The sequence below is a fragment of the Myxine glutinosa genome, chromosome 11 (genome assembly GCF_964187855.1).
Source record: "Myxine glutinosa chromosome 11, kmMyxGlut1.1, whole genome shotgun sequence".
NCBI classification, from domain to species: Eukaryota; Metazoa; Chordata; class Myxini; order Myxiniformes; family Myxinidae; genus Myxine; species Myxine glutinosa.
This window is the reverse complement of record NC_136271.1, coordinates 35,431,840-35,457,226: the sequence shown is the minus strand read 5'-3', so window position 1 is coordinate 35,457,226 and position 25,387 is coordinate 35,431,840. Positions and strand designations below refer to the sequence as shown.

The 25,387-nt window shown below is 49.5% G+C and overlaps 1 protein-coding gene across 5 annotated transcripts in view; it reads left to right on the top strand.

Annotated features, from left to right (window-relative positions):
* The window catches only part of MTMR9 (myotubularin related protein 9), a 41,746-nt gene that overhangs the window by 4,601 nt on the left and 11,758 nt on the right, over positions 1-25,387 (top strand). For all 5 annotated transcript variants that reach the window (XM_068100185.2, XM_068100186.2, XM_068100183.2 and 2 more), the window contains 2 exons: positions 12,352-12,474; positions 13,409-13,573. In XM_068100185.2, the coding sequence (XP_067956286.2) occupies positions 12,352-12,474; positions 13,409-13,573 (288 nt within the window). The remainder of the gene's footprint in view (positions 1-12,351; positions 12,475-13,408; positions 13,574-25,387) is intronic.

The window sequence follows — 25,387 nt, the reverse complement described above, 5'->3', positions numbered from 1 at the left end:
GGCATTAGTGATGTACTCATGCTTGCTATGCACAAAATCAAAAAAAAAAAACGTTTTGAGAAACTTTATGAAAACTCTCACCGACTTTAGTATATGTGCAGGGACCCCAAAAGCTGCAAAGAAAGTTTGGAGGGGCTAGCCCCAAAACTGAGGGAGTAGTTTTGGGGACAGACAGACAGACAGACAGACATACAGACAGACACTATCATATAGATTTGTATAGAAGCCTGTCAAAAATGATGGGTTGGAACAGTTTATTCGACAGTACAGCCTTGTGAGCATGCTGAAGTCTGAACCCTCAGCCGAGCGACATCTTCTTTATTTATTAGACATCCTAAAGACGTAAATGAACACTCGTTTTACTCTGTGCTCATTGCACATCATGTGCAGCGAATTTCACCTCCCTGTGTCTTGGATTTATTATTATTTTTAAAAAAGTTTCTGTTCACCGCCATTGAGGCTCGGTTTGCAAGCCACCATCTACAATTTCAATAGAAAAGACATAATTACTCTTTTATAGAAAATGTTTTTCAAGTTGTTTTTTTTAACCTCAAAAATAGACTGCAGTGAACACATATTCGTGTAAAAAGATTGGCCTTTAAAACCCTACTCAAATCGTCCTTATTAAGGGAAACAGACATCTGTACAGATATACAAATGCACACTGCCCCTGGTGAAATGGATGTCTGACATCCTGTATGAGCGGAAACAGCGGGTGGCCCTTGATGGTGATCTTTTCTTTCAGCTTGGGGTTCCCAAGGCATTGTCTGAAGTTTACCTTGATTCCCTTGAAAACCGATGTTACCTCTTGTTGATGCCACCACCCTATTCAGAACAATACATTACATTTATGAAAGGCCAGCCATTTCGGAATCCAATTCATCAGACCTGAACAAGATAAGCAACTGGTCAGCTACTTGGAACATGACGTTCAATGTATGAAAGTCACATGCTCTCATATACTCTCTTCACAAGGATCAGCAATTAAGCTATCCAGTCCACTTCACTGGACAGCCATTGGAAGAGGAGCTATCCCTGGATCTCCTTGGACTCACTATCTGCCATCTTACTATAATCACCAAATGTCCATCCGTCCGTTCGAAGGTACCTCAAAAACGGTTCAACCGATCGCAACAATATTTTGGGTGGGTATTCCTGAGACCACTGGGAGTAAAATAGGCTATATTGTTTTTCCAAGTTTTCCAATTTTCCAGTTTTTCCAAACACGATGGAATATTTACATATATGAACAGTGATGTGGCTTTTGATGAAATTCTACAAATACTGTTTATTCGACATACCAGAAGAGAGTAGATCGACTCCTGACGAACTCTTCCTATATAAACGTGCGGCTCCGAAGTAACATGGCAGCGTGTGCAAAGTGACTGAGAAACAGGTGTAGCGGCCGCTTCCGTGTTACAGATTCGGCGCGCACTCTTTACACATAAACGTGCGACTGAGAAAGACGTGTAGCAGCCGCTTCCGATTTGCAGAATTCAGTCTTTTTTCAAAATGGGCGCCATGTACTGTTTAGATTTTGATGATTTGCGTGTGATATGATTCAACGGATGTTTATATGAATCGCTTAAAATAAAAAAAGCCTTCGATTTCTGATATTTTCCTTTTCATTTGGGCTTCCCAATTGAAGCCCCGCCCATAGGGCGGGTACCGTTGCTAGTAACCCTTAATAGGAGGATCGTATCACAAAGCTAGCATCAAAGGACCATCACTGTCTGGGTATTCTCCGTAGAGATGACATTCCTGAGCCATACCAAGTACAAGGCTTTCATATGGAGTATTGCTCCCCCACTCTGGGCTGTTGCTTCTGCTTCCCACCTTGCTCCTCTTGAGATGCTCAAAAACAAGGCCTTCTGCACTATTGCTATCTCAAGGCAAGAGGCAGATTCCCAAGGAATATCCAAAAGGAATATCCCAACTTTAGATAGTTGTTGGGGTCTATATTTCATACCAGTTTAGATTTGCCCTTGCTCCTCTTGTCCTCTCCCATCTCTGCCCTCCTACCAACTCACACACACTCTTCTCGGAACGCTTCATCTGTTCATCCTCCCAAAGGAAAGACTGGTTGCCCATCTACATCCATTCATCCCCTTATTCTCCTGATTGTGGAATTGTCTCCCTGTGTCCAGTCTCATCTTCCTCTCTTCAGTCTTTCAAATGTGGATCCGGCTACTCTAAATTTTCAAGTGATTCTTCACCATTGACAGATGGGACCCAAAATGCTATACAGTGCGTATCAAAAAAAAGGTAATCCGAATTCAAGGGGTTAATTTGCAAAGGTTATTTAGTTTGACAATTTACATGTGGTTTACCAATTATGAGGAGATCCTCAGCTTTCCATTGATGCCTTTCATGTATCATTGCTGTCACACATGACCGAGTACATGTTCATTGAAAATGACAAGTTCAAATCGCATTTTTACAAGTTTGGCTAATCGGTGCAAGACAGTTTTAAATGGACGCATTACTTGTCGACTGCCAAGTTGATTATGTAAAATTGTTAAGCTGGTCTGGTAATCGGCAGTTGCATCATCCTTTATTTAAGATGGGTATTTAAGATGGGCCTACAGTGTATGGGTTTAGAGACAGTCTGAGTCATTGAAAAGATGGTTCAACTTACGACTGAACAGCGGACCTCGTGGTTACAACCTTTCACCAAACTGGAAGTTTGCAGCGAACTCGTGATGCATTCAGGGAACGTTTCCCAGAACGGGAGCCTCCAGCAGCCAAAAGCATCCGGGCGAATGTTAGAAAATACCAAGAGCATGGCACTAGCCTCAACCGCAACAAGGAGAATTCTGGAAGGAGGCGCACTGGGCGATCGGAAATGAACATTGCAGCAGTAAGGCAGCAAGTTTTGGAGCGTCCTAGGGATACCAGCGCAAGACGAAATGGGACGGGATTGCCTTCGGCAACATTCAACCAAATCACAAGACTGGACCTCCACCAACATCCATATCGGATTCACATCCGGCATCAACTTATGCCAGGGGATTTTGCCAGGAGGCTTGTGCTTGCCAGATTGTTGATAGCATGTTGCGAAGCAGATGTCAATTTCCTGCGGTATCTCGTTATCGGCGACGAAGCTGCTTTCGCCCTGGATGGTAAGGTCAATACCCATAATGTTCTTGAATATACACCGACAGGACAACCCCCGGAATTTAATTTTGACACCAACATAAATCGACAAAAGTGGACTGTTTGGTTGGGACTTTGTGGAAGTGGTCAGGTGATCGGACCATTTTTCTTTCAAAGGAATGTCAATGGTAACAGGTATCTGCAGATGATCAATGATGAAGTTTTACCGCAGCTGGAGGAGAACTTTGAGCGACATGTTCGTGGTGTCTTCAGATATCTCTGGTGGGTCCAAGACGGCACCCCAGCACATCGTCTTATCGCTGTCCGAGATCGACTGTGGGAACTCTTTGCAGACCGAGTCATCGCCCTCAACCATGCAGTGGAATGGCCGCCAAGATCACCTGACCTCACACCATGTGATTATTTCCTTTGGGGACATTTAAAGAACAAGGTGTTCGTAACTCCTCCCCATGATCTTGACGAATTGCAGGGCCGTATTCGACATGAAGTGGATGCTTTGCGCAATGACCCGGCTATGGTGAGACAAGCAGTTCAGGGCATGCTCCGCCGCTGTGCGCTTTGTGTTGAAAGGGGAGGTGGACATGTTGAAGGTGTGGGTGCATAAAGGCCAATCATTCCTGAGAAAAGTTCACATCTGACGTTCATTTTGCACCAATTATCCTGACTTGCATCGATTAGCCAAACTTGTAAAAATGTGATTTGAACTTGTCATTTTCAATGAACATGTACTCGGTCATGTGTGACAGCAATGTTGCATGAAAGGCATTAATGGAAAGCTGAGGAACTCATCTTAATTAGTAAACCACATGTAAATTGTCAAAATGAATAACCTTTGCATATTTGAATGAACTAGGGCGTGCCCGTACGTGGGTGCAAAAAAACATGCGTGCAAACAACAACAACAAAAAAAAACTTTGAAACCACGTGGCAGTAACGACCACAGAACCCCCCCCTCTATTTACATGAAATGGTTTGGTCCATTCGCAAAGCCAAAGCGAACGGCTTGCGAGTACGGTAGAACCCCCCCCTCTATTTACATGAAATGGTTTGGTCCATTCGCAAAGCCAAAGCGAACGGCTTGCGAGTACGGTGACCATACCTTGGGAACCACTTGTCCGATTAATTTCAAACCTTGAAAAGGCACATCCTCGGGTCCCCAGCAATATACCTGGCAAGTTTCAAGTATATCGGACCCGTGGTTGTCGAGAAACAGCGGTCACAGACAAACACACAGACACAGACACACACACATACACACAGAGATTACTGGAATTATAGATAGACTAGGGCGTGCCCGTACGTGGGTGCAAAAAAACATGCGTGCAAACAACAACAACAAAAAAAAAACTTTGAAACCACGTGGCAGTAACGACCACAGAACCCCCCCCCCCCTCTATTTACATGAAATGGTTTGGTCCATTCGCAAAGCCAAAGCGAACGGCTTGCGAGTACGGTAGAACCCCCCCCTCTATTTACATGAAATGGTTTGGTCCATTCGCAAAGCCAAAGCGAACGGCTTGCGAGTACGGTGACCATATCTTGGGAACCACTTGTCCGATTAATTTCAAACCTTGAAAAGGCACATCCTCGGGTCCCCAGCAATATACCTGGCAAGTTTCAAGTATATCGGACCCGTGGTTGTCGAGAAACAGCGGTCACAGACAAACACACAGACACACACACAGAGATTACTGGAATTATAGATAGATAACCCTTGAATTCGGATTACCTTTTTTTTGATATGCACTGTATAGCATGATATTTCAGAACGTTGTGGATGAGTTGTGACAAAACTTGGTGGATGTGTTGGTTAGATGACAATAACAAGCCAATTCAAACTTGGGTCAGGTGTGAATCCAGTTCCGGCCTATCAGTGGGATACAAAATTTAAACTGTTCAGCCTGGCGGAGGTATGCGCTCTACCGAGTGCCTTTCTAGTTGCCCTCGCCAGAGGAGAGGGTATTGCATTTGAGTCCGTTTTTTTTTTTTTTTTTTTTTTTTTTTTTTCTTTTTGTATACAAGATCGAGGCTCGTGAAAGAGCGAACATTAATCACTCAGAAAGACACACCGACACATAAAACAAATAACATCGGGAGCGGTAGACAAGATGGGGAGAGAGGGGGAAGGACACAAACACAACATTTGAGAGCAGGGACCGAGAGACATGGAGACATCGAGAGATCTGTGGGAGGGAGAGGGCTTTGGGGGAGAAGGCATGGGAAGGGGGGGGGGGGGGTGGGAGAGGTATAAAACATATGGACACTGCCAGGACTTCCAGGAAAGAAGTTGGAAATTTCAAACAAGGTGGATCTGGGGTGAATTAGTGGGGGTAGAAAAGATCAAGGTTTTGGATGGGGGAAGATAAGAGATGGTGGTGAACAGCTGTTTTAAAGACCTTGAGGGAGGAGTGGGATTGAAGGGAGTGTGGGAGTTTGTTCCAGAGGCGGGAGAAAAGAGGAATGAAAGAGTGAAGGTGAGCAGAGAGCCGAGATTTCGGCAGTTTAATCATCAGAGGGTTGCTGGCAGATCTTGTGCGACCTGTAGGAATATTTGGGGGACAGAGCACAGAGAGAGCTGGGGGAGCAAGGCCGGAGAGAAGTCGGTAGAAGACAGAAAGACCACCTACCTGCCTGCGGTGAGTGAGTGAGAAAGGCCCTCAGAGATAGCTTCATCGCGGGAGATTCCAATGATTCTGAAAGCTTTGGTTTCAACAGCGTGAAGCCGAGCTAGGTGTGAGGCAGGAGCACCAGCCCATAGGGGAGAACAGTATTCCATTGAGCTGCGGATGAAAGCCTTGTATGTGGTGAGGAGCTCAGGTGTGCCTAGGAAGGACATCGCACGATGGAGGATGCCCAGTCGGCGGCTGGCTTTGGAGGCCAGCTTGGAAATGTGGTTTTCCCAAGAAAGATCATGGCAGATAGTGAGACCCAAAAGCTTGAGCGACAGAACTTCTTGGAGAGGATTGTTGAGAAAGTAGATGGGAGGGTTGTCCAGTCGATCTTTTCGGAGACACATAGTAAGAGTGTGAGATTTGTCAGGATTGAAAGACATGTTCCACTTGTTTGACCAGTTTGTGATTTTGTCCAGATCTTCAGAGAGTGAGGAGGCTGCAGACTGCCGATCTGAGGGAAGAGGAATGGAGCGGCAGAGAGTGGAGTCATCAGCAAAGAGACAGAGAGGATTTTCCAGAGAGTCGGAGAGATCATTGATAAAGACCAGAAAAAGCACAGGGCCCAGCACACTGCCTTGGGGAACTCCAGCCTGAACAGGAAGGGGAGATGAGAGAAATCCATTCAGGGCCACACGTTGACTACGACCAGAGAGGAAGTCTGCAAGCCATGCATGGAGATTTCCATGGATACCATAGGAGGAGAGTTTGGTGAGCAAAGCTGGGTGCCAGACCGTATCAAAGGCACATGATATGTCAAGGGAGACAGCTCTGATTTCCTGTTTGGCATTGAGGACCTCCATCCATTGTTGAGACAGCAGAAGCAGCATGTCCAGAGTAGAGTGACCTGGTCTGAAACCAAATTGATGATCAGAGATCAAGCCATTGGAGAAGAGGAAAGATTTCATATCCGAAGCAATGATGGATTCCATGACTTTGCTGATAATTGGGAGTAGGCTGATTGGTCTGTAGTTGCAAGGATCTGTTTTTGCACCTTTTTGTGTAAAGCGGTAATGTTTGCTGATTTTCAGGATGCTGGCAGATGACCTTGAGCAAAAGATAGGGTGAAAAGAACATGGAGAGGGTGAGATAGAGCGGCAGAGCAGGATTTTAGGACCCGTGGGCTGATGCCGTCTGGTCCAGTTGCAGAATCAGAGTCAAGGTTAGACAAAAACTCCTCCACCTCGTCAGGAGAGAAGGACACAGAGTCCAGGAGCAGTTGGGTTCGACTGGGAAAGGTGGGAACAGAGAGAGATGGGTTTGGGACTAAAGATTTTGAGGCAAACACAGAGTTGAGGCATTCGGCTTTGTCACGTGCGATGTCAACTGTGTGGCCATTTGAGGTAAGGGAGGGGATGGAGGGGGAACAAACACCAGAAACGGATTTGACCAGACGCCACCAGGATTTGGAGGAAGGAGACAGGTTTGAGAGTTCAATCTTGAGTGAGGAGAGATGGTGCTTCCTGGCACTCCTGAGGGTAGACACACACTTGTTCCGAGCTTGGTGGAAGGAACTGAGATTGCCTTCAGTTGGATTGGCCTTACAAGAGGCAAAGGCAAGTTGTTTCAGGGCAACTGCCTCACCACAAGATTCAGTGTACCATGGACGGGAGGAAGGGTAAGACAACTGAAGACGAGATGGGATAAATTTGTGCCTGAGAGAGCGCAGTTTGCTTTGGAAGAATTCCCAGGAAGAATTGATGTCAGAGGCAGTGGAGATGTAAGACCAATCCAGACGATTGATGGCTGCTTCATGACCGTCCCAGTCGGCCTGAGTGAAATGCCTGTTTGTTTGTCTGACTGTCTGTGTGTTTGTTTGTTCGCACAGAATAAATATGATTTTCTCTGCAACCGTTGGTCCGACAGAGGAAAGTTTCACCATAGGTGCACCTCCACCTGTATAATTTTTAAAAATGATAATTATGACGTCATAGGTCACGTGGTATGGGCGCCATCTTAGAAAAACCGAAAAACTTTATGCCTCAAAATCTCCGAAAGCGCTGAATATAAAAAATTGAAACGTGGCTCATTTCAAAGAACTCTTCATGGCGAATAACATATGTTAATGATGTCATAGGTGGCTCCATTATGACGTCATAATTCGACAAGTGCAAAACTTCATCCGATCAAGATGAAATTTCTTGAACATCATCTAGGGAGGGATACATTGGTGGAGAAAAAAAAAATAATGACGTCATTGGTCACGTGGTTCGGCCGCCATATTTGTTTTAACACAACAGCCTTAAAAACGACTAAAAACACGTCCTGGCGAAGGTTTGCAATCTCTGATTGCTCTTTCTTGTTCATGTTTGTTTTCCCTCCTTTCCTCCTTGTGTATGTTCATTGTTCATGCCCCCCCCCTACCCCCTTTCTGCCTTCTCCCAACCCACATACCCTTTGGCAGTTTGTGAACTTGTGGGCGTTTGCCGTTCAGCTCCTTCCAAGAGCCAAGAGCCTTGTATAGAAAATTATTATCACATATTTTGCAAAGTGTGATCTGCTTTTGATCCTTGGAATCTAAAGACGGGTTTACATCTCCTTTTACTTCTTGATCTTCATAATGACCGAAAAGGAATAATATGAAAAAGATATTTTTTTTCTTGTGTTGTTTGTCCATCATCTGTGGAGTTGTCAGCATCTGAGTTAACTCGGGCTAATTAAAATGTGGTGTAGTGGAGTAGCGTCAGCAAATCAATATGGGTTTAATTGCCACATGCCGTACAGTACAAGGTAGAAAGCGAACTTGATTAAATATGCAAATAAATAATTGCCTCTCATTGGATTTTTTTTTCCCACTAATAAGAACGATCTCGAGAATGTACCTATTCAAATTGGTGAGTCAAATGTAGATCCACTTACAAAACAGAGCTTTACATAAAGTATATTTTGTTTCATTTCATAATATTTGATTTCTATAATGATGGTGTGTGTGTGTGTGTGTGTGTGTGTGTGTGTGTGTGTGTGTGTGTGTGTGTGTGTGTGTGTGTGTGTGTGTGTGTGTGTGTGTGTGTGTGTGTGTGTGTGTGTGTTGGCATTTTAAAGGGCCATTTTCCCTGCTAGAGCGGGGGTTAGCCTTGCGGTCCCCATGACAATGTTCTCCATTTTGCCCTATTTTCTGCATCTCCCCTTGTTAACCCCCTGGCCCGCATTTCTTCTTCGACCATCTTTAGCCAAGTCTTTCTCGGTCTTCCCCGTCCTCTACTTCCTTCCACATTCATTTCCATCACTCTTCTCAACCAGTCACTTTCATCCTTCCTCAACACATGACCAAACCATCTCAAACTGTTTCTCTTCACAGCAGCCATCACAGGCTCTATTCCCATCATCTTTCGCAATTCATCATTTGGCTTCCTCTCTCTCAACGATACTCCACACATCCACCGAACCATTCGCATTTCCACCCTTTCCAGCCTTCGTTGCTGCTCTATGTTCTTTACCCATGTCTCACTCCCATAAATCATAACACTTCTCACACATGCAGCATACACCTTTCCCTTCAGCTTCAATGACACGCCGCCCCTCCTCGTCAGCACGCCACTCAGTTCCCGAAACTTCTTCCATGCACATCTCACTCCAGCAACCGTTGCCGAGTCTGATCCACCTTCTCAATTCAGCATGTCTCCGAGGTAACAAATGTTTTCACACCTTCCAGCTTCATGCCGTCTCCAAGATCCAACTCAACATTTCCTCCATCTGCAGCTCCCTCTGTGCACACCTTACACTTGAATGTAGCTGCCACACTGGTTAATGACCCTCTCAAACCACTACATTTTTGATGAACCCACTCAGCGCACATTGTACATTGAATTGAGTTCACTCCAACACCCTTCCTGCACATAGCACATGGCCACTTCCCAGTTCTTTCCACCTCACCACATGCTTTACCACTTGCCATCACCTTTGTTTTTCCGATATTCACCTTCAGACCTTTCGTCTCCATACATTCCTTCCACTTGTTCATCTTCTCCTTCAGTCCATCCATACTTTCTGCAATCAACACCAGATCATCTGCATACAACAACTCCCACGGTAAACCCTCCTTTACGTTCTGAGCCAGCGCCTCCATCACAGCTACAAATGGTTGTGGACTTAGTACCGACCCCTGATACACTCCCACCTTCACCTCAAACTCACCACTGTTCCCGTCCTTCGTCCTTACAGCTGTGCGCGCTCTTTTGTACATTGCCATCACTACTCTGATCAACCATTCCTCCACTGCTAACTTCCTCATTGCACATGTCACTACTTCACGTGGAACCCTATCAAATGCTTTCTCCAGATCAACAAACCCAAGAAACAACTCCTTCCTCTTCTCCATGTACTTCTGCAACTGCCTCACAATGAAAAGCGCGTCTGTCGTTGCTCTTCCTGGCATAAATCCAAACTGCATTTCGTCAATCTTCACTTTCTTCCTTATCCTCCTCTCCAACACCCTTTCCAATACCTTCATTCCATGCTCCAATAACTTTATCGCTCGATACGAGCCACAGTCCAGAGGGTCACCTTTCCCCTTGTATAGAGGGACGAGGGTACTCAGCTCCCAAACCACTGGAATGCGGCCTTCTTTCACCACCAGATTGCAGATCTCTGTCATTCTCTTCACACCCCAATTTCCCGCTGCCTTCAACATATCTCCCACAACTCCCGTCGGCCCTCCCGCTTTTCTACTCTTCATTGCTTTAATCGCTTCCTCAACTTCCTTCTCGGTTATCTTCTCTGCCGGTCCTAAAACTGGGTTACTCTCTATGTTGCCATCCCATTCATTCTCGGCATTCAACAGTATTTCCATATATCTCTTCCATCTTCCTTTAATTCCATCTGGGTCCACAACGATTTGTCCCACTTCATCCTTCAAGCAACTCACCCCCATCACATCACACCTCTCTTTTGCTATCTGCTTTGCCATCCTGAATACCGCTCTCTGACCCTCTTCTAAATCCAAGCGTTCTCCGAACATTTTCCGACATGCCTCCTGCGCCTTTGCTACCTCTTTCTTTGCAGCCTTCTTGGCTGCCTTATAACTTTCATGCTCTTCCTTTTCTTCCCCTGTACCCTTCGCCTTCTGCCACTCCTTGAACTTCTTCCTCTTCTCGTCAATCTTCTTTCCAACTTCATCATCCCACCACCATGTTTCCGAGTGCCTCGGTGGTCGTTTTGTCCATCCACATACCTCACCAACGGCTCCCAACAGACTTTCTTTCATTAACATCCAACCACTTTCAAGCTCAACCACATCATCCTCTACCATATTCAGCCTCTCTTTTAATGCCTCCCTCACTGTCACCTCTTTCAACCTCCACACCTTCATTCTCGGTTGGTACTTCACCCGCCGAGCTCTCCTCGCACCTTTCAACCTTATGTCGCAGACAACCAAGTGGTGCTGTGAAACAGCCTCCTCCCCCGGGATCACCTTTGTGTCCCGGAGGTGCCCCCTATCTCGCCTACGCACCATCAGGTAGTCAACGGTTGTCGTCGACCCACCTGACGTGTATGTAACAAGCTTATTATCCTCTTTCTGGAACTGAGTATTACAAGTCAACAAATCAGCTCCATCAGCAAACTCCAAAATCCTTTCACCTTCTCCATTTCTCACACCATAATCCCCATGAACTCCCTCAAAACCGTCCATACTCCTTCCCACATGTCCATTTAGGTCTCCTCCTACCACAACAACTTCGTTATCTTTCACGTTTTCCATCAGCTTCTCTATTGCACACCAGAACTTGTCGTTCTCTTCATCGCTCCGACCAACCTGCGGAGCATATCCCGAAATGACGTTCACCAAAAGCTTTCCAATCATCATTTTCACCATCATCAACCTTTCACTCGCTCTCGTCACACTCACCACACTGTCTACAAACTCCTCAGAAAACAGGACTCCAACACCATTCACACCTTCTGGGCACCCTTGCCACACAAACCTGTATTTCTGTCCCTGCCTACCCTTCACCATTCTCACACCACTTCCCTTCCATCTTGTCTCGCACACAACATATGTCCACTCTTCTTCTGACCAATACTTCCACCACTTCTCCTGATCTCCCTGTCATTGTCCCTACATTCCACGTCCCAAACCTCAGAAACCGATCTCCACGTCAGGCATCAGACTTTTCGTCGTCATAAATGGAGAGATTTCCATCCTTGCTTCGATCGGGTTCCCCACCTTGAGTTTTGACGAGAGGGAGTGGGGTCCCCCACAGGGTACTTCGGGCTGTACCCTGCCCATATCTCCTTGTAATTGTCACGGTTCTCTTTTTGAGGCAATGTTTTTATGGCCGGATGCCCTTCCTGACACCAACCCTTTTAGTCGCCTCTTACGACACGCAGGGATACGGTGTACCTATTCTAAACCGGGGTACACACCGGGTTCTATAATGATGATGGTATGAGCAAATTTGTCTTTTCAAAGACAACATTGAGTCCCACTTGAAGTTATTATTTTTCACTTAAATGAAACATGTAGATGAGTGAAATGGTTGGATATAATATCAGTCTTCATGGCCCTTCATAGCGAGCATCCTTTATTTATAAGGCAGTTAATTTGTTTTCTCCTCTTTGTTGCAAGGTTCTTTCAACTCTGAATACGTCCTTGATGTACCCATTCTTCCATCGCCCAATGTTTGAGGCAATAAAGGAGGATTGGCAACTCTATAACCCAAGTGAAGAGATTAAACGGTTGTCTTCATTGGTGAGATATTCTCATGGCATGTTGCCATATCAAAAGGAGGCCTCCCCCACTCTCCCCTTGCTCCTCCCTTCCCTGCCTCTCCCCCCCCCCTTCCCTCCATGCTCAAAGACTGGCTATCTTTGTTTGTCTGCCACTTAGAGTTGTGATTTATGTCTATTCCCTGCATTGGCAGACGTCTCTTCACATGGGTTTAAATGTCTTTACACCTGTGCAATTATTTTCCATGAATTTTGATAGTAAACAGAGGTGGTTTATCCGACTAAAAGCTCTCCACTGGAATTTGAGATATTCAGAAAAAAACCATGGACCTTTGGGATGAGGGTGCTGGGAAAAGGAGACAATTAGTTTTGGCGTGTTAGCTGACCATGTGGGACAATGTTCCCAGTACGCATCTTTTTTCTTTTTCTTTTTCTTTTTAAGTCTAATTCAGTTTTTAAGTCCAAGTCGATTTTAACTAAAATTTGACTTACTAGGTTTTTCCAGATAAGGGGAGCAGTGCTTCTAATGTACATTGTGGTCTAATTTCTTCAAACACTGATTTGTTTGTCGTTTTTGCAGTCCATGGAATTTTTAACATTAGTCTCCAACACGTCAATCTTTTCGGTTGACAAAATTTTTGTATTTTCTTAGGTTTACATGTAGACCAGCTATTTCACTCTCCTTCTTCAATGTCTGCAACTGTTTCATCAAGTCCTCTTTACTTTCTGTGAACAGAGTTTTTCTGCTAACTATACCATTGATATCCATTGTTTTGTCCTAAAGATGGCTTCTGTAAACTTGTCTATTAAGCTTTGGATTATTGATATGTTACCCATTCACATGCCATAACATTTAGCAAGCCCATGCAGGCTCTGTTCTGTAGGCACATTCTTGCACTTCACATCATTGATTTCATGCTTTCACCATTAGCTGCTTATGCATTTTTGTGTCATAGGGTTGGAGACTGAGTGACGTAAACAAAGACTACAGTTTGTGCCCCACGTACCCGGCAGTCGTCATTGTGCCTGACACCGTAGAGGATGACATGCTGCAAAAATCTGCAGCCTTTCGCCAGCATGGCCGCTTCCCCGTACTCAGCTATTGTCACCACAATGGTGTGGTGAGTGATATTTTGTGGCAATTTAGGTAGTCAATCAGAATTTTGCATCAAGCTTCAGTTTAGCATGTCAAATGTTCTTTTAAAATCCGTCCCTTGTTTGCTTAAAATCTTGCCAAACTTGCAAGCAGCTCACAGCACAACTAGTAATTTGAGCTCCTTACTTTGTTATAACAAAAAGTGACGTGTGTGTGCCTGCCTGTGCGTGTGTGTCTGTGTGTGCATGTGTATGTGGTGTGCACACGTATGTCAACCTGGCCCCCATTGGACTGTTATCAGCAGATTGATCTGCACACATCAACAAACCAATGATGCTAAAGACAGGCCTTAAGATGACCTACATATGACCCAGAGTAGGGTGAGCTCTAACAGAGACAATTCAGCTCCGATTGGGCTTGTCAGACGTATTTATTTTGCCACAAGCAGTGGTGTGGCATGAATGAAATCTCCCTCATAGGTTATCCACGAGAACTGTCTGGAAACGGCTTTATGCTGCAGGTTACAGGTCTAGCAGACCAATAATATGCCCTCTTCTTATCCCAGAATACAAAACGGCTCACTTGTGTTACGTGCTCCTCCCCAACCCCCGGTCACGGTGTACCTCCGAGCCCCGAGAGGAGTCACGGCAGAAAAATGTGTTATTCTGTATGTCAAAGATCAATGGTGAAGCCACACCAATTGTTACCAACAAACAAATATTGTATTAAGATCACACAAGAATAACAGTACAACAACAATAGTAATCAATTGCACAACCAATATATATTTCCCATGATGGTACTGTGGCGGACACGAAAGCCCACTGGCGTGGTGACATCATTCCGCGCACCAAGTGGGCGGCGGCCACGCCTGAGGGGTAGGCATGGCCTCAGGATATACACTGGGCGCGCAGCCCGGAGCGCGCCAGTGCTACAGTGACCTCTTGTCAATAAAGACACTTTTGTTTAACCGCGTTGTCCGCTTCCTCCTTGGTAGCAAGTCGCGCGCGTAGCACCGCGCTTCATTGGTGACTCCGACGTTTGGTCAGCCGTCACTGACCACCTGAAACCGCCACAGCCATGGCAACCAACGCGGTAGCGATAAAGCTCCCCGAGTTCTGGGAAGCTCAGGCGGAGATCTGATTCCTGCAGGCCGAAGCCCAGTTCAGGCTTCGACGCATCACGGCGGACGAGACACGCTACTGCCACGTGGTCGCCCGCGTCGTGTCGGTCCTGAGTAACCCACCGGCCCACGACAAGTACGAGGCGATCAAGCGCCTCCTCCTCGCCACGTTCGGCCTCACAGTGGACGCATGGGCCGATCGCCTCTTGGACCTCCCCGAGCTCGGTGACACGCGACCGTCAGTCCGAATGGCCATATGCTGTCGCTCATGGGCGACGAAACCCCGAACGCTCTATTCCAGGCGTTATTTCGACGCCAGCTGCCGGCACGAGTCCGCCTCGCGTTGGCCGGTTCCGCGACGACGGAACCCCGTGCGTTCGCGGCCGAGGCCGACAAGTTCTACACGGCTTTGGACACGCAGGCGAGTTTCGGTGCGGCCGTAGCGGCTCCCGAGCCCGAACCTCCTGCGGGTGCCCACCCCTGCTCCGAGGGGCGCCTCGTGGCAGCCGCCACGCCCCGCCCACCACCACCGCGGAAACCGCGGCCTCCGGCTTCGCCGCAAACCTGGTGCCATTTCCACGCTAGGTTCGGCCACGAGGCTCGGCAATGTCGCCCACCGTGCTCATTTGGCAGGTCGGGAAACGCCCGGGCCGGCCCTCGGTAGTGGCACTGAGCGCCGGCCGATTAAACAGCCTCCTATACATAACGGACACCTTATCCGGGTGCCGTTACCTGTGCGACACGGGAGTGCAGGTGAGTGTCGTTCCCGCCGGTACGTCCGACAAGCAGTCCGCGGGCCGGGGCCCCGCGCTGCTTGCTGCCAACGGTACGCCCATTCGCACGTACGGAAAACGCTGCCTTTCTCTGCGGTTCGGAGGGCAGGTTTTCGGATGGTCGTTCGTCACTGCCGACGTGCCTATGGCACTGCTCGGCGTGGACTTCCTCTGTGCCAATGGCCTGTTGGTCGACGTCAAGTACAGAAGGCCTGTCCAGGCTGAGACGTTCAGCTCGCTCGCTTGCGCGTTGCCCGCCTCGTTGAGCAGCTCATGGAGCGGCTCATCGAGCGGCTTGCTGAGCGGTTCCGTTCCGGCCAGGTTCATCTGCACGCTTCCGGCAGCGGACGAATTCACCCGCCTCCTCGCCCATTTCCCGGCCCTCACGAGGCCCACCTTCTCGGCGGGGACCGTCAAACACGGGGTGGAACATCACATCCCCACCGCCGGGCCACCGGTCTACGCCCGGGCACGCCGCCTCGAGCCGACGAAGCTCGCGGTAGCTAAAGCGGAGTTTGCTACGCTGGAGCGGCTCGGCATCATGCGGCACTCCGAGAGCGCTTGGGCGTCGCCGCTCCACATCGTGCCCAAGCCCGGCGGGGGATGGCGACCGTGCGGGGACTACCGCTGTCTCAACGACGCCACCACCCCCGACCGCTACCCCGTCCCCCATATTCAGGACTTTTCCGCCCGCTTGGCGAATATGTCCTTCTTCTCAAAGATGGACCTCATACGCGGTTACCACCAGGTCCCCGTCAGGCCGGAGGACATCCCGAAGACGGCTGTCATCACGCCGTTAGGTCTTTTCAAATTTCTTCGGATGTCCTTCGGTTTGAAGAATGCGGGTCAGGCGTTCCAGCGCCTCATGGACAGCGTCTTGCGCGACTTGGATTTCGTCTACGTCTATCTGGATGATATCCTCGTTGCAAGCGCATCCCGCGAAGAGCACCTACACCATCTCCGCACGCTCTTCGAACGCCTGGGCCAGCACGGCCTGATCGTGAACCCCGCCAAGTGCCGGTTCGGTGTCGCCGAAATCGACTTTTTGGGGCACCGCATCACCAGGCACGGGGCCGTCCCCCTACCAGCCAAGGTGGAGGCGGTGAAAGGGTTTCCGTGCCCCCGCACGATCAGGGGGCTCCAGGAGTTCTTGGGCATGGTAAACCTTTACCACCGTTTCCTGCCCCGCATCGCCCAGCTCCTGCGCCCCTTGCACGAGGCCCTCCGGGGAGAAGCCGGGCAAAGGTGACGTCACCTGGACCGAGCAGATGGACGCGGCGTTCGTGGGTGCGAAGCTCGCCTTGGCTAACGCCACCATGCTCGCGCACCCGGCGCCCGATGCACCGATCGCCCTCACCACCGACGCCTCGGACTATGCGGTGGGCGCGGTGCACGAGCAATGGGTGCGTGGAGCTTGGCAACCGCTGGCGTTCTTCAGCCCGCAGCTTCGCCCGCCCGAACGCCGGTTCAATACCTTCGACCGCGAGTTGCTCGGGCTCCACCTGGCGGTCAGGCACTTCCGCCATCTGCTCGAGGGCCGTGCGTTCACGGCCTTCGTCGACCACAAGCCACTTGTGTTCGCGATGGGCAAGGTCGCCGAGCCGTGGTCGGCCCGGCAGCAGCGTCACCTCTCGGCCGTGTCCGAATACACGACGGACATCCGGCACGTCGCGGGGAAGGACAACCCGGTGGCGGATTGCCTTTCCTGGTCCGTTGCCCACGCAGTCCACCTCGGCATCGACTACGCCCGGATGGCGGCGGACCAGGCCGCCGACCCCGACGTCCAGGCCTTGCAGACCGCCGTTACGGGCCTCCGCGTCACCGAGGTGCCGTTCAACGGCACGGGCACGGCCCTCTGGTGCGACGTCTCCCTCGGGCGGCCTCTCCCCATCGTGCCCGCGGGCTGGCAGCGCCGGATTTTCGACTCCATCCACGGCCTGTCCCACCCGGGCACTAGGGCCTCCCAGAGGTTGATCGCCGACAAGTTTGTCTGGCATGGCCTCCGGAAGGCCGTCCGCGGCTGTGCCAGGACGTGCCTCGTGTGCCAGCGCGCGAAGGTGCACCGACACACCCAGGCCCCATTGGCCCCGTTTGCGGTGCCGGAACGTCGGTTTTACCACGTTCACGTGGACCTGGTGGGACCGCTGCCCCCCTCGCGGGGTTTCACCCACGTCCTGACCATGATGGACCGCACCACCCGGAGGCCGTGCCTTTGGCGTCAACGACGGCGGCGGACGTCGCGCAGGCGTTCATCGCCACCTGGTTCGCCCGGTTCGGCGCCCCCTCGGACATCTCGTCCGACCGCGGCCCCCAGTTCACCTCGGAGCTCTGGGGGGTGGTCGCGCGGGGGCTCGGGGTCCAGCTGCACCGCACCATGGCGTACCACCCCCAGGCTAACGGCCTGTGCGAGCGGTTCCACCGCTTGTTGAAGGCCGCGCTCCGGGCCACCCTCCGTGACGGCGGCTGGGTCGACAGGCTCCCCTGGGTCCTGCTGGGCCTCCGGACGGCGCCCAAGGAGGACCTGCGCGCATCCGCGGCGGAGTTGGTGTTTGGACAACCGCTGCGGGTGCCGGGCGAGTTCCTCCCCGACTCCACGGCACCTTGGTCCGCGGCGCAGGAGCGCTCCGCGCTGCAGGAGACCGCCCAGAGGTTCGCCCCGGTCCCGACGGCGCACCACGGGCACCCACCCACGCACGTCGCCCCGGAGCTTCACACCGCGGAGTATGTCTTCGTCCGGCACGACGCCCACCGGACACCACTGCGGCCCCCGTACGACGGGCCTTTCCGCGTGCTGGAGACCGGGGTGAAATACTCCCGACCGCGTATCGGTGGATCGAATCAAGCCAGCCCACCTCGACGTGGACCACCCACCGCCGGTGGCTCGGCCCCCGCGTCGGGGCCGCCCCCCGGTGGGCGGACCCCCGGCACCGCCCAGCACCGCCGGCACGCCGCCCCCCGGCCCGGCACCCATCCCGGGTACAGCCGGGGGCATCCCAGCTGGCATCCCTGCACCCCGGACGCCGCCGGTCGCCAGAGGGCGCTTCGGCCGGGTCATCCGTTTGCCCCACAAACTGGCCCTCCAGGTGCGCGGGAATTCTGGGGGGGCGCGTGTGGCGGACAGGAAAGCCCACTGGCGTGGTGACATCATTCCGCGCACCAAGTGGGCGGCGGCCATGCCCGAGGGGTAGGTGTGGCCTCAGGATTTACACTGGGCGCGCAGCCCGGAGCGCGCTAGTGCTACAGTGACCTCTTGTCAATAAAGACACTTTTGTTTAACCGCGTTGTCCGCTTCCTCCTTGGTAGCAAGTCGCGCGCGTAGCACCGCGCTTCAGTACCATCGGGTTCGTAGAATATAACTCACTGTGCTCCAACTGAGCAAAAAGAAGAACATTCCCCAATGTCTCTATTCCGGCATCAAGCCCAGGTCGATCCGCTCCAGCGATCGTCAGAACGATGTCCAATCGAGACCAGAATCCCGTTTGGATGACGGTCACAGTCACGTGGCCAAAGCTGCGCAAAGGTGCCCTCAAGGCGACTGGGAAATCCAAAGGCGCCCTCCATGTGACTGGGAAATCACACCCTCAGGTATGGACGTTTCACGGCTCCAAATCGGCGAACCGCAGATTTACCTTCAAAATCCATGTTACACACACACACACACACACACACACACACACACACCAGATTCACGTCTGAATGCGGTGAAAATGGATGAAGCGAGGTGAAAAACCTTGAGCGAAGCGTAAATGCGCGAGGTAAAATGGCCGACGGCCCGTACTCAAGACGTAACGGCCCTCCAATGATTCTCTTCAGAATCCACTGCAAAACCTGACACGCAGGTGTCACAGCTGTCGCAGGAATGCGTCACTGTCGCTTGTGATCTGTCACAGCGATAACAACTCTGTCGCAGGAATCCCTTTCCCGGGAAACCCAAAAGTTCGCTTGTGACCTCCGTTCGCTAGCCTTGGCTCAAAACCTCAACGCCGCTCGGCTTCTTCTTGTCCGACTCACTCACTTCTTTTCCCCTCTGCCTCTTCGTCGTCATCCGGTTCCGGTTTCATTTAAAACATTGACTTTTTTACCTTTGGAAAATAGTAACCTCTATCTCCCTTAAACGACAACAATAATAGTACATGGAATCAAAAATGTTTACAGTGGATGAAAACCACAATAACGGAAGGACGAATCCGTAACACTTGGCACACAGTGCCTTCAGAAAGTATTGTTATGAATTTGGGTCGTGATATGTAGAGCAGAATAGAGCTGAATAGGTAATATGCTTCAAGATGTCGCGGTAAGGACAACTACCTGTAATAAGTTCATGTGTAGGCGTTTTGTCGGTTAAGATGTATAATTGTGAATCTACCAGGAGATTCAAGTGATACGTAGAGTAGGGATTAAGGAGTCGCGCCCCTGTGTGTGTCCTCACCTGGTTAGCCAAACCTCTGTCCCTTTTGGCACCGCACACCACATAGACATTCCGACAGATCCCTTAGTACAACACTAATAACGCCCTACCCCCTGACATGACCTAGGAAGAAATCATGCCAGGACACCGCCACATGGCCGCCGCCATTTACACCTCTGACAGGCCTATCCACCTCGAATAGCACGTGCTATAACACCAGGAGAAGGAACAGAGAACGAGAGTGGGAGTGGCGCAGTGGGCGTGCGCCTGGGCGAGCCGGCGAGTCGGTGGAGGCTCTGATTGGTTGGCAGCGCGCCAGGGCTGACGTCACTGGCCGAGGCTATAAACAAGAGCGCGTGGAACTGAGCGTGATCAGTTGAGAGAAGGCGGAGCCTGAGTTGATACGAGGAGTTGGTCGTTCGCAGTTGGATTCCTGGCAGCGCAGTTCAGAGATCCTGAGCGAGGGAGAGCCCGAGTTGAGTTGAGCAGAGATCGCAGATCCTGAGCAAGTTGAGAGGCAGTTCATGGATCCTGAGATCGGAGATCCTGAGCGGGAGGATCGGAGATCCTGAGCGAGCGCCGAACGTTTTTTGGGCAGAGTTGGTTTTGATACGAGAGTGGATAGGAGTTCGCAGAGACGAGGACTGTGGTTCGAATCGACCTCGTGTGGAGCCGCTGGCCTGCGTTGAACACGTGGCGCTTGGAGTGAGGCCTTGTGGGACTTGGAGCGAGGCCTTGTGGGACTTGGAGCGAGGGACCTCGTGGTGTGCGATCGAGGCTGAACAGAGCGGTGTTGGACAGCAGCCAAGGAAGACGACGAGACGATATAAGGCCGCATCCACGAATACATCAGTACATGACGTGTTGTTTTTATTAATTCATCCCCCTCATTTTGTATTCGATATCTGGTGTGCGGGATCCTGATTTAGAATATTTTATTATCGGCGCGTATTTCCCTGTCCTTGCCTGTTATTCAATAAACCCTTGTATTATTTTGCATCCCCATTCAAACCTGTGCCCGCTTGAGTTAATTTCCTCTCACAGGACCGGAGCTACGCCGGCGTGCTGCAGTTAAGTGCTTTCGCCGCATCCTCCATTTTCCTTCTTCCTCCCGCGTGGCCATAGCCGAAACCGTGTTTGGGTAGTTGCCTCCAATAAGACCGTTTAGGCTATCCGGCGACTCTAGTGTTAATCGGAGTTGCGCGACAGTATTCACACCCCTTGACTTTTTCACATTTTGTTGTTACAGCCTGAATTTAAAATGGATTGAATTGAGATCACTGATCTACACATAATACCTCAATGCCAAAGTGGAATTTTATTTTTGGAAATTTTTACAAAAATGAAAAGCTTTAATGTTTCAAGTCAATAAGTATGATTACCTATTACCCCATTATTTGTGCAAGTTCCCTCTATCTTGGCCTTCAACTCTGCTGTTGGCATTTCACCCTCTCTCAACTGTTATTTTTGTCCTGTTGCATCCTGATACATTTAGTGTACTATTACTAGCTCTTCTAAGAGCCTCGAATATATGTATATATATATATATATATATTGTCATGTCTGTAGCCAATGAACACCAGCCTTGGATGAATAACCAGAATGGTCCTTAATTCTGAGGCGACCAGCTGAATATACAGCGGTTATTTTTGGCGCGCGCGTTATGGAAGGATGCGAGACATTTATCCACATGAAGCACACGGGTTTTTTCCCAGACCCACAACACATAAACGAACACGACAAATAAAATACACCACAGTAATTTAATGAAAATAAATCAGAGGTGAAAACGAAAGGTACGGTAAAAACTAATATCTACTTTGAGGTACCTCTCATGCAGACTCAAATACAGACCAGGGTGTAGATAAAATAAAAATAAATGTTCCTTTAGCTGGCTGGCACTCAGCTTTGGTGTCAACAATGACTTTTAGGAGCTTGGCAGTCGTCGAACCTTGGAGGGGGAAGAGGGGGGAATGGGGGGAAGGGGAGGGGAGAGGCAGGAGAGGAAGGGGAGTGGCTCATGTTTCTGAGTTAAGTGTGATGCCGATCAGGAAGAAGAAGCCGTACTACCACTTTCGTACACTTCCGGAATTGCTTGATTTATTTGTATTCAAATGACTGGTAATTGTTTTGTATTTATGTATGCGAATGTGTACTTGTATATAACCGTCATTAATTTTAAAAAGCTTCGGCACTATCGAGTGATTTATTTATTTATTTTGTTATTAAACTCCAAAAAAACGATCTTTTTTTTCATTTTTTTTGTTTTTGCCTAAAACACTCCTGGGCACGCACTGATGAACCTCTGAAAGTTTGACGAAGATCCGTTCAGCCATCTGAGAAAAATGGCGACACACAGTGGCGACACACAATGACAGAGACAGACAGACAGACAGACAGACATCTCTCTTATATCGTAGACTAGCAGAAGTACCTGGCGTTGCTGGGCGAGGGAGGGGGGAGGGGTAGGGGGGGATGAAGGGGAGGAGAGGGAGAGAGGGGGGAGGAGATCGGGGAGAGCGGGGGTGGTGGGAAGGGGAGGGGAGGGGGGGCAGGAGAGGAAGGGGGTTCATATATACAGTGCATTCAAAAAGTATTCAGACCCCTTCACTTTTTTCACACTTTGTTATGTTGCAGCCTTATGCTGAAATCGTTAAATTCATTTTTTCCCTCATCAATCTACACTCTACCCCATAATGACAAAGAGAAAACAGGATTTTAGAAAGTTTTGCAAATTTATTAAAAAGAAAAACGGAAATATCACATTGACATAAGTATTCAGACCCTTAACTCAGTACTTAGTTGAAGCACCTTTGGCAGTGATTACAGCATCGAGTCTTCTTGGGTATGACGCGACAAGCTTTGCACACCTGGATTTGGGGATTTTCTGCCATTCTTCTCTGCAGATCCTCTCAAGCTCTGTCAGGTTGGATGGGCTCTGTCAGATTTGAGGCCAAACAGTTCAATCTTGGTTTCATCACACCACAGAATCTTGTTTCTCACAGTCTGAGAGTCCTTTAGGTGCTTTTTTGCAAACACCAAGCGGGCTTTCATGTGTCTTTCATTGAGGAGAGGCTTCCTTCTGGCCACTCTGCCGTAAAGCCCAGATCGGTGGAGTGTTGCAGTGATGGTTGTCCTTCTGGAAGTTTCTCCCATCTCCACACAGGATCTCTGGAGCTCAGCCAGAGTGACCATCGGGTTCTTGGTCACCTCTCTTACCAAGGCCCTTCTCCTCCGACTGCTCAGTTTGGCCAGACGGCCAGCTCTAGGAAGAGTCCTGGTTGTTCCAAACTTCTTCCATTTAAGAATTATGGAGGCCATTGTGCTCTTGGGAACCTTCAATGCAGCAGAATTTTTTTTTGTAGGCTTCCCCAGATCTGTGCCTCGACACAATCCTGTCTCTGAGCTCTGCAGGCAATTCCTTCGACCTCATGGCTTGGTTTTTGCTCTGATATGCATTGTCAGCTGTGAGACCTCATATAGACAGGTGTGTGCCTTTCCAAATCATGTCCAATCAATTGAATTTACCACAGGTGGACTCCAATCAAGGTGTAGAAACATCTCAAAGATGATCAAGAGAAATGGGAGGCACCTGAGCTAAATTTCAAGTGTCATAGCAAAGGGTCTGAATACTTATGTCAATGTGATATTTCAGTTTTTTCTTTTTAATAAATTTGCAAAACTTTCTAAAGTCCTGTTTTCTCTTTGTCATTATGGGGTATTGAGTGTAGATTGATAAGGGAAAAAATGAATTTAAACGATTTCAGCATAAGGTTGCAACATAACAAAATGTGAAAAAAGTGAAGGGGTCTGAATACTTTCTGAATGCACTGTACCTCAGATGATTTGAGCGATTTGGTCTGCTATGGTGAAGGAATCAGCAGAGAAACAGGAGTCTTAAAGGAGTAGTCTGCAAAACATTGGTGAAGGTCGTCCCAGTTGACAGAGTCATAATGCCAAAGGATGTCGGAGGTAGACTTCGGCTCCTGATACTGCTGTCTGGATGGCAGGTGGTAATGAGGCAGTGATCAGAGGTTCGAGCAGGTGCAGCAGCAAGGATATTAGTGTAAAGACGAGGTTTGGAAGTGAGAAAAAAGATCCAGAATTTTGGAGCTATAGAAGAAGTCAGGAATGCAAGGGGTTTCAAATGACATGAAGTCAAGGAGCACTTTACAAAAGAAAGCGTGGGAAAGTTGGGTTGAGGAAGTGTGGATGTCAGAGTGGAAAGGAGAGGGTGGGGGATAGACTTGAGGGTGAGACAGTACAATGACCAAACATTTCTCCATTACCACAATGGTACTTTCAACTCACCCACATACCTTCACACCTGCCAACCTACCTGGTTTATTCATGCAGTTGCTTAAAATTTGATCGCTGTTCCTTTGTAAAAAAATTTGGTCATTCAGCAAGGGCAATTGAAAGGGGCCAACAATATACTTTGCACACTTGGTTTTTCACACACACCTACAAGGTTTATTTGCACTATTCCCACAGAGAGACACCACTCCCATCCTGCTTCACGAATGTCTAAGTGTCAAGTCCGTGGCCGATGAAGATCGGTCTCAGACGAATAGCCGAACGTTGCTTTAACTCCGAGGCGTATACCTGAACTTGGCGGGATCATCTTTTCACACGCGCAGGAAAGGTCCGAAGCCTTATCTGATACGGCCGCAATGGTGTTTTATTCCTCGAACCCACAAATGAGTAAACGGACACGACAAAAAAAAGTGAGATGCAACAAATCATGAATTTATTAAAATAAACGTGACGCAATAAAAATTAAAGTTGAGGTAAAAACTACAATTCGTAATTTGAGGATCCTCTGTCCGACACAATTACACAACACAGGGAGAAATAAAAGAAAATTAAATGGTTCGGTAAGTCGGCCGATACTCTCTTGTGCCGATGAGGATGACTGTGACCGGGCCCTGAGCCTCCATGTGGGAAGCGCACAGGATGTCGCGAATCGCCATGTGACACTGTAGCCGTGAAGCGGCGGCAAAACGTGTCCGGGAGCACCACCGCTCGGGATCACTGTCCTCCAACCCGGTCAGAACAAGCGAGAGAGAGAATCCAAGCGTGATCTCTCGCACCAAAAGCCAGGACCAAGAAAGTCAGAGAATGCGACCGCTTCCACAAACGCCAGACCAGAGAGAGAGACAAAAATGCGACCGCTCGCCATGAAGCCCAGAACGAGAGAGAGTGAATGGGAGGGGGGGAAGGGGGGGGGGGAGGCAGGGGGGGAGGGCAGTGGAGGGAGGGCACACCCCCCCCTTTCCTCGCTGACGTCACACCCGACCAATTCCCGCGCCCCATCACATCAGTCCATCTCCCCGACCCGTCATCCCCTTCGGGGAGGAGCCTCACGGCCCTCTTGACGCCCATCGACGAAGCTCGGGGTGTGGCCTGTCAATTACGGTCCTTGGGGGCGGAGTCTGGTCTCTCATCGAGAATGTTCAGGGGGGGCAGGGTTTACATGCCGACCGGCAAATGTTCCGGTCTCTGTCGGCATGACGGTGTTGTGGGTGAATGGCG